General features: G+C 39.4%; 1 protein-coding gene across 1 annotated transcript in view; it reads left to right on the top strand.

Moving 5' to 3' along the window:
* Window positions 1-16444, top strand: part of ABHD17C (abhydrolase domain containing 17C) — a 28944-nt gene extending 12500 nt beyond the window's left edge. Inside the window, exons 2-3 of the mRNA XM_027688384.1 lie at window positions 12054-12233; window positions 14929-16444. Of these exons, the coding sequence (XP_027544185.1) occupies window positions 12054-12233; window positions 14929-15148 (400 nt within the window). The 3' untranslated portion in view covers window positions 15149-16444. The remainder of the gene's footprint in view (window positions 1-12053; window positions 12234-14928) is intronic.
* Window positions 16445-16736: the final 292 nt, after the last annotated feature.

Here is a 16736-nt window from a genome sequence, read left to right as displayed (position 1 = left end):
AACATTTGATGCTTTCAGACAAGTAAAGTTTAGTGATGCTAATTTTTTTGCATGTAATTAAATGCAGATATATGTTTCTGTAGTAAATTACTTTTTTGTGCTGTCTTTTCAGGTTCTTAGCACAAGGCAGGTTTTATGTGCACTTCAACCAAACAGAAGTAAACAGAAGAAGCTTTGGCTCTGTGATAAATTTTATTGTTCACAATTCTAAGTAGTATTTACTGGTAGAAGAGAGGGGGGATTTAGCCCCTAGGTCTGTGATGATAAAGGCTGTGGCTAGGAAATTTGATTTTTAAGCTCTGAACCAGTTATCTGTGGTCTGCTGTTCTAGAACATCTGGTGCTGTTAATCCTGGTGATTGCTATATATTTTTTTAATCATCTTAGGTTTATATTGACTGTTACTGGGGATTGGACATTGATTGTGCTAAAAGTTCATTAAAGAAAAATGTGCAAGAGGAAATGAAGGGTAAAACAGTGCAGGCTTGAATATTTGCTTGATAAAGTATAGATTTCGTGGACCAACAGGTCTTTAATCCTGGTAGAGTCAAGTCAGCCCATCTTTGAGTGACAGGAATGGAAGAACTTGGGGATGAAAGGAGTTGATGAGTCTGATTTAAAAGTCAAGTGCTAATATAAAAATGGCACAGAGAAAGAACACTGAGGTTTTCTTGTCTCTGGAAAGATGCTGGATGAGTCTTTTCTGGTAACAGATTGCTTTCATGAAATGACTGTCTTCCATTTGGCAGTTATCACTCTTGGTATTTGTTAGAATATTTAATGAATCTGTCTGAAAATGGATAATTGAGAGAGACAGAGGAGACTTACCAGGAGGGTTGTGTTTCTCTGTGAGGCTGATTTTGCCACTTTTTGAAAGCAGATGCTTAAATGCATACAGACTCGGTGTAACAAAGCTCAGTTTGTTACAAGTAAAGTAAATTGGTGTGTGTTTTCTCCACTTACCTGGGGATGGGAGAAAAATAGAGGTTACAGTGTCACTTATCCAAGTAGGATTTCTTCCTGTTTGTGATTCATAAGACGTGTCAGTGCAGAGGAAGGGCCTCTGTTGTTTTGATTTCTAAATCAAAAGAAAGTACTGCCTTTCTTCAAGTCTGTAGAAATGGTTAGAGTAACTCAAAGAAACGTGAAGTGTTTCCAGAGGATTGAAGAGTACTATCCAAGTGGGATATATGGTCTCCTGGATCACAGGCCATTGTACTTCTTCGCTTGGCTTGTGCATGGAGCCCTTTGGTGTTTATAAGATATTGCATTTCTTTGAGAGAAGCTCATTCTTACTTAATAACTTTGTTCTTCTACAGCGTTTGAGCATATTAATGTAAGTATATAAAGGAGAAAGAAATCCAAGTGCCAGCTGAGTCATCTTCATACAATGCTGGCTGCTAAAATATTCATTCTGGGGACAGATGGATTCATCTGCTGTTGGTGCCTTTTAGGAACATTAGACCAGTTCATTGGCATTGACCACTTTTGTATCAGGACCTCTCTGCCATTCCTGTCCTCCATCCTGCCTGCCTGCCCTCTCATCCCTTTTCTGTCAGAGACTCTCAAATTACTGCCAGAGCTGTACTAATGCTTCTGGATGGGAAGAAATGCTGCATCCAGCTTGTCTGCTCACATACTTGCAAGGCCTTATCCATTCCAGCTTCCATGTAATCCTCTGGGGCTCTGGCTCTGGTGCTCTGTGGGAGACACTGCACTCAGACTCGCAGGGATCTTTGAAGAACAGTGTGAAAATGTCAGCTGTAATAGGATTTTGGATACAAGCACCTGCTGTTTGTTTAGACGGTTCAACTTTTTCTTTGTTCTCCCCTCTTAGCACTGTGGTGATAACACTTGAATCTTTTAGCAGCTTGTGTTTTAGACAGTTGCAATTGTCTGTAAGTGATGTAAGGAAAATGCTGCACCAATGCTGCAGATTTCACATTTAATGGCTTGTAAACTGTATCAAAGAATCTTAGCAAAAAGTCATTTAATGTTGTTAATCTTGGAAAACGTGAAGTTCTTTGTAAAACCTGTAGATTAAATAGCTTTTACTTAGAGACTGAAGCATTAATAAAATGACAATAAACAGATGAAAGAGGATGCAAAAGGAAGGCAAGAATGGGAAAAAAAACCCAACAACAAAATCAGACAAACCGCAAAACAGAAACCTCCCCCACAAAAGAAAATGTTAAGTAGTTAGTTAAGTTAAAACAGTGGTGGGACTAGTTACCTGAGTAGTTCAAGGGCCAAGATCTATAGATATCAAACTTTTTGAGTGGTGTGCTTTGAATTTTTTTCATCTAGCCTTCCAAATATTAATCTCCAAAGGATTAATCCCAGTTTAACAAACCATTTAATTCTTCTAGAGAATCCAGACAACTAACTGCCTTCAGCAGAATTTACATATATACTTCTGGTTTAAGATCCTTAGGTCAGGAATACCTTTTTTATTAGTTACAGTGTGTGTGGCTAACCAGCTGTGCAAACCTGCAGGTGTGACTTTTTAGGTGAGCTTTGGAGTTTGATTACAGTTTAGGGTTAGTCCTGTTTCATTGTGTGCTTACACAGTGATAAGTATTTTTCAGAAATTACTGCTTGATATATTGAAAGAAAACTGGTGCCGTTTCTTTTCATCTTGACTGTTGTGGTTTGTGCACTTCAGCAGTTATTCCCTGCTTTGTGGCAGCTGAGCTGTACCTGGTGGAAGGGTAGAAGTGTCAGAAGTGGGTGGAGGCAGCAGCTCCGGTCAAAAGCCGCTGTGCTCCTTCGATAAGTAATCCCAGCTCATGAGTCAGAGGCTTTAAGTCTGGCATAGGTGCAGCTCGTGGCAATTAGTGCCACAGCAGGGTGGCCTTCACCTCTAGTGTGGTGCTGTAGGTGTGCAGGGGTAAGGGGAATACAGCAGAAAGTTGGTGTTTGATGTGAGGAGTCAAGGCAAGAGCAATGCTCGAGACTGAGGTGTCAGAGGTGCTTCAACAAACAGATGGGAATACTGAAAGAATAATACAGTGCTTCTAAACAAAAATGCTTTGAGAAGTGTTGGAGAGCAGCACGATTGCTTCCTCCAGGCTTGTAAACCCTCGGTTTCCCAGTGCTGAGCCAGGGCTGGTGAGGAGGGTTATGTGATAGGCTTGGGAGGTGAGGTGAGCCAAAATGCAGTGGCTCACTGTGAATTTTCAGCCTCGGATATAGGGCAAGGCTCTCCAGTTTGGAAGTAACTGAAATCTAAGAAACAGCTATGAAGCACAAGACTTGTGGGAATGCATAACCAGTGTTAATATTTGCACTCAGGTTTTCTTAATGTCTCCTAGGGAATCAGTTTCTGTGTTAGTTGACATATACTTGTTTTAACTGAAGTCTCTATATTAAAACGTAGTGTGTTTGGGTAGATGTATATTATCAGATCTTTCTTGTTCTTCATAACAACCCTTATTAGGAGTACAGTTCTAGGGAGTGGTCTACTCATTTTTCAGCTTTTGGGTGTTGGATGCCCAAAATGAAAGTGCAAGCTTTTTGCAACAGTAAAAGGATGGTTGCAGATTTAATGTCACGTTAAGTGTTGTGGAGGAACACACTCATCTGTCTTAGCACTTTTGTGTTATAGAGCATGGGTGCTGTGTGCAGTTGAAGTAAAAATACCCCAGGAGGATTGAGATGAGATAGAAGCTGGAGGTGAAGATAATGAATTCCTCACTTCAGAAGATACTATAGACTGAGCTTCTCTGTGAAAGTAACTGAATTTTCTCTGCTGTCTCAGCTTATTTGAATGTACCTCAGAGACTGACTATATAGGTTTTGTACACCAGTTACAGTAAAGAGTATGTAATAGAATATAACTGACTGAGTTTTTGTGAATTATTGATGCTTTGGTCATGAAAGATAGTTCTTAGTGTCCAGTAAAGGTTTCCTGTCCTCTGTATTCCAGGTTTGTTTGCTACAGAGCATCTTAATTGAATGCAAAATACTTTGTTAAAGTTAACTCCAGTGCTCTATTTTAAAATAACTGGAGTGAAAGATTCATTTTATTATGCCATCTACCCGCTGTGGCTTGGGACTAAATGGTGTGAATCAGGATTGCTCAAAGAAAGCACTTTGTAAGAAGCAGGAAACTATGAAGAGTGGAGAGCTTCCGTGCATGTTCAAAACTATTATCTCATGCCAGTGCTGGCTGCAGAACCCCAGCTGATTTTTAAGGTTGCAAAAGCAAAGAAAGTTGGGGGCAATAGGAATTATGCTTGAATATATACATATATATGTGTATATATATGCATATATACATAGCTCCAATTTCCACTGCTACTAGGTTCTTGTATTTCAACTTATAGTGGGTTTGGGTTGTATTTGCTGCTGTGATTAGAGAAATAAAATAAATAACCCCCTCTAAATGTTGGGGGTTTAGGAGTTTAGGAAGGTGCTCACTCCCTCTCATTACATGGATATGCCCTGAGTATTGGGGTGTTATTTGCCTTTTGTCATAAAGTAGCAGAATGGTAAAGGTAGGAATTCAAACAGATGGCTCAGCCACATCATTTTACTGGATGTTTTACAAGAGTCTTTTTTGCTTGTCATTGGCCTTCTTGCTAACTTTGACTTGATATGAAAGAATTAATTATTGCAGAGGAAAAGTCACTCTGTTCTATTACAAACTCATGCCCATGGCACAAGTTCCTGCTTAAATTTCAATGCACATTTAATGAAAACTGTTTCCTCATTCCCTGCTATCTAGGGAAAAAAACCCAAACAACCAAACAAAAAAAACCCCAACAAACCCTCAGTCAAGCGGAAGCAACTGTTCCAAATCTGTTTGTTGTTTATACATAAAACTGATACTTCATGTGGTAGACAAATGAGCAATCTATCATAAACCAAACACCAAAATGAGTATCCTGGGTTATTGTGGTGGTGAAAAGTTGTGTTATAAATACAGTTGGGTTCTCAGTACAAGAGAAAACAAGTGGGTTTTACTTTTTAGCTCCTTAAAAACATACCAAAGAGATCTGCAAGCACAGATTGCTGATTTTATGCCCATTCTGCCTTTTGTATCACAGCAGTTTGTTACTGTTCAGGTAGCTTGGAAGAGATTTCTTCCAGAACACAAGTTTGCAGAGGTTTTCTTTCCTGGCTGATGATGTGTGCTATCTGTGAATCTTTTTAATGCTCTTATGTTTCACTTCACTTTTGACTCCTATTTTTGAAAAATGCTTCAAAATTTAGAACGGATAGATGCAGTTTGATTGCAGTTGTTAAAAAAAAAAATCTCTGCTGTGAGATCATTAACTGTAAGTGGTTGTGGTGCTAGAGCCTGATTTATGAGTGACAGAAGAGAGACCAGACTGGATCTGTACCTGCAGGTTGCTGCTCTGGGCTGGTGGTACGGTGGTGATGGTAAGTTGGCTCAAAAATGTGTGGTGCAAGATAAGCACTTGGAAGTGCTGCTGTGGTGTGGTATGAAGTCCTCCAACAAAATGGGTGCTGAAGGGGGAAAAGGAACTTCCTCATAATGGTAAAGCAAGGGGCCAAAAAAGAGTGGAAGTGGATTTACTGTTCAAGAGCACTTGGTTTTGCTCTGAGTCCTGAGCAGCTTTACTTGAGTTAGGGAAGGTGTTTCCCACTTTGACACGTGACATCCTCAGGAGCCTATGTTTGAGGTGGATGAACACAAGGTGATTTAAGGCTATATTTGAAAAAGGAGCAATTTTTTTAGACGGACCAGTATTATTTGGATTTTATATTAAAAAAAAAAAGACATCCAGCTGTCACCCCAAAGCTACTCAGTGCAGATTAGCATAATTCGGTTAATTTAAAATGTAATCTCATTACAGCTTGTACTAGAGAATGCCATGAAATATCATTTATGTGGTTGTTCAGGGCAAACTTGCAGTTGCTCCACTGCTCAGCAGTGTGTGGATCACCTGCTTCTGTCATGGTTGCTTGAGCTCACCAGTGATATTCAATAGCCTTGTTGGGACTGGGTTGAACTTTGAGCACAGTTCTCAGTATTTGATAACAGATCATTGATAGTCACAAGGCAGTAATCAAGAACCAGTTGAAGTGATTCATGCTTTGGTATAATTAAGTTACTGTACTGCAGAGGATCATCCTAAAAAGTGCCTAAAAGTTGCTTCCACTTGATCCTTTTATTTATATGAAGAGATGGTACATCACTGGGTTAGTGCTCCAGTCACAAAATCCAGCAAGCCTGTAATAGTGTAATATTTGCTGATAATTTAGAAAATAGCCCTTAAGAGGGCATTTTGAAGAGTCATAGGTTCATTCTGTAACTCCAGCATTAGTTAGCCTATACTGGTTGGCACTGGGGTTTCTCCATAGCATAACCAAATGGCTCTCTGGTGTGGCAGATTCCTTGATTAAATTTCTCTGGCAGCCATTTAAATTATTTTGAGTGTGAACACATTTGTGGAATTGCTTGTCTGCTCCTGTGACAGTGTGCTGGGATATATGCCAAAAAAATCTGTCTCTTTTTTTTGCAGCTTCATAAGCCAGAATACTGTACAAACCATTTTGGCTCTTACACGTGAAAATGTGAAATCAAAGAAAGTGTTGTGTACCTGAAGTGAAATCTCATAGTGCTTGTAGACTTGGACAGGAAGGAGGTAGAGGAGGAGGAAGGCATCTCATAATTTAAAGAGTCAGTGTCAGTAAAACAGTGAGGAATTTTAGACCTATGTTTGTGTGAATTCAGGGAAACTGGAGAAACTGGCACAGGAACTCTAGCTGTGTGCCAGGGTTTCCTGTGAATCTTGAAATTTGATTTTTCTCATTTGACAGTTGTTGTTATGGTTAACTCCAAAAATCCTTAATCTAATGCCTTCCTCTCAATTTAATGTTGGCATTTAGGTTGCAAATCTGCTGTAATTTCTATGGTATTCTGGCTGACATGCTGGAGTGGTACTTGCTGAAGCACAATGCAAAATTCAGTGTTTTGTTCTGATATGGTAAATTTCTTGCAATAATCTTTATTGGCTGAACTGCTAGTGTTGATTTATTTTAACATAAAAGGTTCACAGCATAAAGTCATGCTCAAGGTACACAATCTGCATCTGTGACTTTTACTTAATTGAGGATTTTTGTTTTTCTTTCTATCCCCAAAATTAGATTTTTAGATTCATAGCGGATTAAATTGCCACTTATTTCTGAAAATGTACATGGATATTTTACGGAAGTGTATCATGATGATGGAGAAGAACCTATCTGCGTTTCTTGAAAAGCGATCTAAATTCCTCTGGATTATTAAATTTGGAGATAATGCATTTTGAAAAGGGGATAAATAGAATGTTGTAACAAATGGGTTTGTATAAACACGCAGAAACAGACTTGAATAGGTTATGAAGAACCGAGGACGTGTGTTCTAGCAAAGGTACTCTAGAAGTCACTATTTCCTTCAAATGTGACATGATTTGTGTCATTCTTGGTGTGTGCTGTATTTTCTTTGTCTTTGAAATGAATGATTTCATTGGTGTTCTGCTGGAGAGTGGATTGCCTGGTTTCAAACTCAGTCCCATTGCAGGAATGCAGGAGCTGGTTACCTCATTTTCCTGGCCTTGTATATTTATGTACTGTGTTGTAAGGAAGAGCTTGACCATCACTCGCTGCCTTAGTTTAGTAGCAGTTAAACAGCAGGTCTCAACAGCGTTATGGAATGGGTTTTGTGCCATCACAGTGCTCTGCCTGGATAGTTTCTGTGGCTGATCTTGAAAACTAATTTGTTGCTGTTGCTATATCCATGCTGCTCTATATGCTTTCCAGCTCAGGTAAGGGATAATGGGACACCAAGAAGCATAAGAATTCAAACTGAAAATATAAGGTGTGGTTAACTTCCCAGATTTCAGTAAGCTGAAAAAAGAACTGGCCTCATTACTGAATATGTATTTGGCACCTTTGAGGATTGGCACAGATGCTGTAGCTTTGGCCGTGAGCATTGCAGGGCTTCAGCTGTGTGACATGTCTGTAGTCCCACAGCAGCATTCCACTGGCACTCTCAACTGAGTAAGGAGAGAGTAAAAATAGCAGTGGTAAACTTTCCATCTGTATCGCTCGAAGCTGAAGCCCTGGGGGGGAGGAGGGATTTGGTATCTTATGCTTATAATTAAAGGTGCTTTATGATAATACATAGTTTGTACATAGTGCTGTCAGCCAGAAAACATTAAGTACTGTGCAGTGGCAGTAGATGCCATTATCCATGTCATATGAGGAAACTGAGGAGGGACATGGCCCAAACCACAGCCATATGGCCGAGCAGATGAACTACAAGTAATTGTGTCCCATCCTCCTTCGCTTTACTCACTGTCAGCAATATTCCCAGTCTCCTCTGTCCCACTGACCTGCTGGCGTGACTGAGGTCTCCTATTACTCTGTGCAGTAAGCAAAGAGTCTGGGGTGTGGATTCTTAATAACCAGCTTTGGTGCACGTAGTTCATGCTGGCATGGGGAGACCAGAACTGCTGGTAAACCTAATTTGTGTAAATTGAGGCAGTAACATGGGGGGGTGGAAAATAAGTACTGTGACTGTTAATTGTAGAGTGTGTTGGGGCCTTTCCTAGACCTGGCCTGAAGTTGTAGGTACAACTGTACTGCTTGTGAAGGTTGCTGGTTTGTTTTTTTTTTTCTACACACATAAATGTAATCTGTAAGCCACACAATGTACTCATGGGTTACTGAGAGTGGAATAGGCTGGAGAGCTTTGAGCTTTGCCACCTGATAAGTGTTTGTGGGTAAGGGGGAGCAGAAGTGCTTGCATCATTTATGTAGCAGTTCTCAGTAATGGAGTTCCCTCTGGGAAAAAAGCATGCTTATCTTTTCTAATTCTTTTTTTTTTCCCCCTGTTTTCAAATCGGTGTTTTGCATGCGCCCACTGAGTTATTTTCTGCTTTGGCTGTGCTGGAGGCTGGTTTCCATGTTGCAGTGTTGCCCTGCTTGTTTAGAACTCTCCGATGGGCTCCACAGGAGAAGTGCCCAAGCATATCCAGAAATTTAACTTGGCTCTCCCGCTCCGTCAGATGGAGCTCTGTTTCCACAGAGACCAAAGCTTGTGTGTTTCAAGGAAGTTATTTTTAGGAGCTGCTGTTTAGCTGGTGGAAAGACTTTCTTCCTTAATAGGAGGGCAGATTGTAACCGGATTCCTCTTTTTCCAGAGTGTCTTTTGCCTTTTTCTATCATATTCTTTCCATTTTTCTCTGTTGCTCAGTTATGCTTTCATTGCCGCCTTCTCACCCATGTCTGCTCTGCCTCTCTTCTCTTTCACTTTCTGTATCACTGTTCCTGTTGTGCAAGGATCTAATACCGCAAGGAAGTTTGCAGAGAGTGAGGGAGGGACCCAGCCTTTGCTTTAAGCATGTTGTATTTTAAAGATAAAGTCCCCAGGTCGGTTTGTACCCCAGCTGAGCAGTGCTTGCTGAGTCACCGGCTGGGCAGCGTTTGGGAGGACGCAGAGGATCACGGAGCCAAGCCCTGGCCCTCAGCTCTGAGGACCTTGCACAGGTCAATTATTCATGGCCCTCACTTATGAGTTGTCCTGTGTCCTTTGGCCTCACAATAAATAAATTTTACATGTAGCTGTTTCTGCTGATGTTTGCAGTAAGCTTAGTGTCTCACTTGTTGATTGATGGCCTAATGGTGAAGGGCTTAAAAAGACAAATCTGTTACAGTAACTCGTCTGTCTTGGAAAGTTGGACTGTCCCTAAATAAAACAGTCCCAGAGATTCTTTTAGTTGTCAGTCAGTAGGAATACAAAAATAGAAAAGACAATTGATGTAATGATAGGCTAAGAATGCACTAACTCAGTGTCCTAATCCCTCTTATGATTATTTCATTTGTCAAAGTTGTCACATTGACTTTCTATGGAGTTGGATGCTGAATAGTTGTAGCATTTATTTAATGATGAAGGGCTACTTCAAGTTTAGAGATCTCTGGGTTTTTTAATGACTCTGCAAACTGTATCTGACTTTAACTGGCATCCTAAGAAATTGAGATTTTTCAAACAAAATAACATCAAAAAGAGTGAATCCAAAGCAGATGAATGTTGAAGAAAATGGCTGTACTTAGGCAATTGTATGTGTTGAATTCTCTTGCCACCCTATGCTGTCCTGTTATTCGGTGATTCCCATTCAAACATCTGTTTCCATATTCTGCTTGTACTGTAAACCTTTTAGAAAGGGAACTTCATGCTTGTCACGACACTGGAGTTCAGGATGGTATTGCAAAACCTACCAGCATTAATATATCATTCCATCTCCACTGAAGTGCCACACAGAAGATCTTGTTTCAGTCCTGTTTTCTTGTATTCCCTGATGTTGATGCATTTCTGCCTGTCTTTAATACGATGCAACAGCTGGTCCATCAGCAGATTGGATGCCTGTGCTGCCTTCGGAGGTGCCTGCAGCCCTCCCCACCCAGCACATGGAACGAAGCCTGTGAGGACAAGACTTTGCTCCAAGATCTCATAACTGAGTCAGCTGTGCTCCACTGTGTGCTGGACTATATCTAACGCTAAGGGAGGGGAAAAAAATCTGCTAGAAGAGCTTCACAAGATCTCTTTAAGAACATCAGGCCGTGGCTGTGGTGATAGACCACCAGTGTGAGCTGCTGCTTGGTTACCAAGAGGATAAAATTTTACTCCAGGGAGATATTTTTATACAGTTGCTTATTCATATTATGGTAGATGCCAAAAGCACCCTTATGCTCAGCAGTGTAGAAATACTAAGAAAAATTCAGTTTTACAGAGGCTACAATCCAGTGTAGTTATACTTCATCATAAAACGAGGCAATCTTGACAGCCTGTAATTGCATGATTAGTACTGGATTATTCTTCTATTGTAATTGTAATTTTAATTATTAATTGGTTATTCTTCCATTGTAATTTCTCTTCTGCACATACCAAATCAACCATTTCATGCTTGAAAGCTGAGTACTCTCCAGGCCTGACCATACACCTTGCAAGCAGCTTTGCAAGGAAATCGAAACCTTCCAGAGACACGGGGGTATGGCCTAAACTGTAGGGTTTGATTTTCATTGTCAGTGACAGCAGGACTGTCGACAGTGTAGACAGGCAAAAAGACATGTTCTGCACAAATTATTTTCTACTAGAAATGCATTCTCTTCTGCACTTGATTATTCTTTATACAGCTTGCAGTAGGAAGTGGAGTTACAGATAAAAATCTTCTGGGTAAATATTTTATAATTGAGTAACAGCTTTGATTTGCAGCTTTTCTAACAAGTTGTGGTGGCCAAATACTCTTCACTTCTTCCTATCCACTGTCACCTCCTCCTGTGCCCCTTCCAAATTCCTTTCTATTTTGCATACTTCAAGTGAAAACTGAGTTAGTCTCATCCTCAGTTTTTTTTGCAGTATGAAACAGCCCACAGGCTAGGACAGTATTACAGACTAAACAGGAATATCAGAGTCATCCAGGACTCCCTGTGAACCCTGAATTTTGTGGAATGATGTATCTTTATAGTTACAAAATAAACTTGACACATTTTAAACTGGAAAAGAAAAATGAGGAATAACTTATACTAATCAGAAATTGGAAAAATTAACAGACCTGTCTTTGCTGTCTTCAGCTACGCTAACAAGGCAGTTTTGAGTTTTTGTTCCAACTGCATGGAAGGAAAGGTGGGCAGAGGAGTAACTATAGTGTTTAATGGTGGAAAAGGTCTTTAGCACCTAGAACATCCAACTGAAATTTCTGAGAGTGACTCTGGATAGGGGGAAGGTCTGATTTGCTGTGCTGTGGAGTGAAAAACAAGAGCTGTTGATAAAGAAGGTGAAGATTAAGGAACAAACTGACATTCCTTCTTTGAGGACAGTTCTCTTTAACCTTTGTAATATTTTGATTATTTACTTTAATGGACTGCTTTAAAATTTAGATGTATAAGTTCATGTCTCCTAGAAACAGATTTTAAAGAGCTACAGAGGAAAGGGGGGATACTCTTTTAGTTTCTTTGGTTTGGTTTTTGCTTCTGTGATGTGAAATGTGTTGTGTTTTGGCTTTTTTTTTGTCTTTTTCAAAGGGATCTTTCTTTTCTCTACAGGTATGGTGTTAGTCCTGAGAACATCATCCTGTATGGTCAGAGTATTGGTACTGTCCCTACAGTAGACCTGGCATCTCGGTACGAGTGTGCAGCAGTAATCCTTCATTCTCCCTTGATGTCTGGATTACGGGTAGCTTTTCCTGACACTAGGAAAACCTATTGCTTTGATGCTTTCCCAAGGTACGTATAAATGCTGCAAAGACAGTTGTTCTATACTCAGCATGCTCTTTAGGTGTTTAAAAGGGGCTAGTGTGCAGGTAGATACCAAGACTTGTATTTGTTGCTCCCTGATGGGGATCGTGTAATATCCTGATGTTTGTGACCAAAGCAAAGTAAGTTGCTGTCCCTGGTTTGGAAGATTTTGAGATTGTTTTAAGAAGCTCTCGAATATTTTACATACAGAAAACTATATACAACTGGTTTTAGGATAAAACAGTTGCTTTTATAGCGTTGTGTTTCATTGGAAGAGCAATGGCAGCAGACCTAAATTAGAGTATCCAAATATTTGGGAATAGTAGAGGTCCTGAGAACAGCAGATATTCCAGGAATCTTTAAGAACTCAGTTTAAGTTATGGGAGAATATGAGAGGGGAATCCAGTCTCTCTGTAGCAGGGCATATAGACCTCGGGGCGAGGAGGGGAGGCACAGATAAAAACCTTGGTGGTCCATGGAAGGGAGAAGACAAAACAACCACTGAAGTCTTGTGCAATACTTGGCTTTGCTTCAGGTCATGCTTGCACTAAGTGTAGTAAGGAATATTTATAGCATTTCTTATGTTTGTTTTATTTTGGTTACAACAGATCAAAATTAGAAGGTGGAGGAGGCCGTAGGTACAAATCTCTAGCCAGAAGAGCTGGAGGGAATGGTGACCAAGTCATAGTGGCTCTCACAGTATCCATGTCCAGTCCCCATGTTTAGAATTCTTCCAAACAGGTTATTAATTAAGTAATTAAATTGTTGGAGGTGCAGACAGAATTTGAAGCACTTATACTCCAACTCATTCATCATCCTCAAACCTGAAATCCAATATTTACAAATGCTTCTGCGAGAGCAGGAAAAAACAAAGCCTTAAAAATAGCTCTGATTACAGAAGTAACAGTGATTAGCTGTTACCAGCCAAATCAAATAACAGTTTTAAAAAGAAAAAGTGGAAGGGGGAACAGTGACAACAGATGTACTGTAGCACTTGAGTATTTTGTTCTTGCCCTACTGAGCTTTTCATTGCTGTCAGTCTGACTTCCCTGGTACTGGGAGCAGTGAAAATAAACAGCAGTGCACTTTATGAATGTGTGCAGCTCAACTGTCTGTCTTCACGGTGGGAAGCAAAATAGTTCTGTGTGCACCTACAGTGAATTGCTATTATGTGCATTTTATGTTGGGACTCTGTGAGAGTTCAGTCTCTGTAGATTTTTCTAGCTGCAGAGTCGTGTGGCTGAGAATACTAAGTAAGGCTAATGTGCAGTTTAAATACTGCTTTATGAGTCGCTGAGTTGGCAATGGGACGCCTTCCAATTTTCTGCAAAATGCAAATATTATCTGGCTTAATGGTCTGTGAATATATGTGAAAAAAAAATAGTTTCATTATCTGAATACTGAAGTGAAAGGGGTTTCCTACAATAAATGAGAACTTAGTATCTAGCCATGAAAATTATGCATAAATATCTCTGTAGCTGTATGTAGCTGATACATCTGTCACATTGTGGAACTTTGGGATAGACCTTTTCCATGGGCTTAAAACTTCAGTTTATATAGCATGTTGAATATAAAGTATTTGCAGTTTACATTTAGCTATGATATTAATTTGGGGATGAAAATTATGGAGAAACCCAAAATCTGCATTATTCTGAGGCCTCTCTTATGTTGGGATTTTTTCCTGTATGCAGCATAGTTGCACACAAGTCAAGTTCCAGACAGGAAAAGTGAAATAGGCTACATTTTAATTTTAAATAGCACCTTAAATGACTTGAATCCTGCTTTTTTTTTTTTTTTGAGAAATATTGAGACAGGCAGAAATGTGTTTACACTCAGATGTTTACTGGAATACCAGTGGCGGTTCTCTAGAATACTGAATGCTGAGGTTTGTATGTGTGAGGCTTAGTGCTTCAGTTTACATCTTAGTGTTTAGGTAACTATAGTTTCATAAAGCTTCTCTGAACATGTTTTTAAGACAGCATATGCTGGCATCTGTATTTTTTAAATCATTTTAAGCAGTCTTGATCATGTTGTAAAATCAATAGTCCTGCCAGAATTGCATGCCTCAGTGTTATTCAGGAGCAGGAAAATCCGAACATCTTTTATTAGGTAGGATAAAGAAATAGACTTGTCCTTCTGTCAAATCAAATATTACCAATATTCATTTCTCCACCCACTTTAGCTGAATCTGTCTAATTTGGGGGTTCAAAGAGAGGTTCAAGCCTCATGAGCCAAGGCTTTGTTTGGTTTTTTTTAAATGAAATCTTATGACTGGAATGTAGTTAATTAGTTTCTAAGCTGTTAAATTGGACAGTGATAATGTGTAATATGAAGAGTCCAGGTTTGCAGCATGTCCCATGGAATCTCACTTGCCTCACAGTGTTTTTTGTAATAGATACACCCTCTGTTTTGGTGGGGGCTTTTTGGTGCCAAACCTTATTTGCATGCTGCCCATTCAAACTTCATGTTGTTAGCACTGGTGGGATGGTGGTGATGGCAGTGCAGGCTCCTGTTTACACCTGTATTTTGGGAATGAGACTTGTCCCACATCACTTTTGCACAACTCCGACAATTTGCAGCCATTTGAAAAAAAAACGTGCAGTGGTAACTGGATGTATCAATCGTTTAATGGTATGAAAGTTAAAGCCCCAAACTGAGCTGTGTTTTCTTTTCCTTCCCCCAGCATTGACAAGATCTCTAAAGTGACCTCTCCTGTGCTGGTCATCCACGGTACCGAAGACGAGGTGATCGATTTCTCGCACGGCCTGGCCATGTACGAGCGGTGTCCGCGAGCGGTGGAGCCCCTCTGGGTGGAAGGGGCTGGGCATAATGACATAGAGCTTTATGCACAGTACTTAGAGAGACTAAAACAGTTCATATCTCACGAACTCCCCAACTCCTGAAGAAGCCTACCTGATTTTACCTCAGTTACTGTGAACGGAAGAAATTACCTGTTTTTGCACATGCTTTAACTGGATAGCTGTAATAGCTTTATACTATGAAGAAATGCCCTGCCTTGAGGGTGTTCTAATCAAACATCTGATGAAATTTGTCTTTTATATCTGGAAATGATTCTACTAATGCACACAAATATGGTCAACTACTGTAATTCCAACAATTTTTAGCTTCGTTGCCCTGAAGGAAGTGGGAATCCTAGCTGCTTATGGGGACACTTTTTACCTAGTGCTGTATTAATCGAAGATCAGTTTTCTCTGTCTCACTTCAGATCATTTATAATTCTGTCCTACAAAGACTTTTTCCCCCAGTGTTCTCAGTGTGGAGAACACAACTGTTATGAGCTACAGCTTGTTCTGAACAATCATGGGTTCAATCTAAGGGAGTACTTTCTCTGTGAAGTTTCTAGCTGTGGTATTGTAACTGGAAAGTTATTGTGATGAAGTTCCCCCTCCTCCCTTCTAGTGTTCTTTTGTTAACTTACTGATCTTCCCAAGTAAATTATTTAAATATACTTTTACCTGAAAATAAACAAACTACTATATGGGGCTAAACTCTGTAACGACCTCTCCATTACTTGTATAAGCATAACTGGAATATTCTTAAAGGATCTAGGGACAAAATTGCTTTTGTTTAAAAATAAGTGTGTAAATTTACTATTAGAAAACTCATTTTAATATTCAGATTGTCTGAATAATAGCCATAACAGACATTTCCTTCTGTAAAGCATTCCTGTAGACTTTTTAAAAGTACTGTACATATTTGAATTTACATTGTGCATAGATTCTTAATTGGTAGTTTTAATTTAAGTCTAGTTACAATAAACTGCAAAATTCTGGTTTGTATATGATTGAATACATTTTGTTAAAATATGTTTTTATCCCTATATTATTTTGCTATTAAAGTTTTATAAAGTTTCCAGGACAAAAAAAAAAAAAAAATTTACACATTTATGTTTTGATGAATTATGTAACTAAATTTTCATTGAGCTGATCTTTTTAGTTTAGAAGTAATTTGATTCTTTGACACTGGAATCGCACAGATTATGCATCAGAAATGCAAAACACTTAAAAATTGTTACACTGCTAGCATAGGTCTAATTTTTCCAAATTTAAAGGCCTTAAATGTACTGTAAGCCTCAGATTGTTGTATAAATTGATCGCGATTGATTGCAGTTCGTGTCCTGTTGCTACAATGCAACACAGTGATTGTAATGGAATAAAGGATGCATGGATTAGAGCTTGCTCAAGTTTTGAATCTTATTTGGTGCATAGTTTTCATACACAAGGGAAGTATAAATACAGATTTCTTGATAGAGCAACCTGGGTATGTAAATCAGTTGTAAAAGAGATTATGTTTAAATGGTGTTCAGCTGGTTTGAAGTAATGAAAAATCATGATTCGTTGCCTGGAAGAAATGTTTGAGCACAGTTGTTACGAATCCTTATAATAGGCCAGCAGTTAATTTTCAGTGCTGCAAGTGTGTATTGTCTTTGATTATTGCCTTGGCCCTATTTCTGCAAAAGGAGAAAAACTG

Source organism: Neopelma chrysocephalum, unplaced genomic scaffold (genome assembly GCF_003984885.1).
Source record: "Neopelma chrysocephalum unplaced genomic scaffold, ASM398488v2 Primary Assembly neopelma1_75, whole genome shotgun sequence".
Lineage (NCBI taxonomy): Eukaryota > Metazoa > Chordata > Aves > Passeriformes > Pipridae > Neopelma > Neopelma chrysocephalum.
Note: the sequence above shows the minus strand (reverse complement) of the source record. Positions and strands in the feature narration are given on the sequence as shown.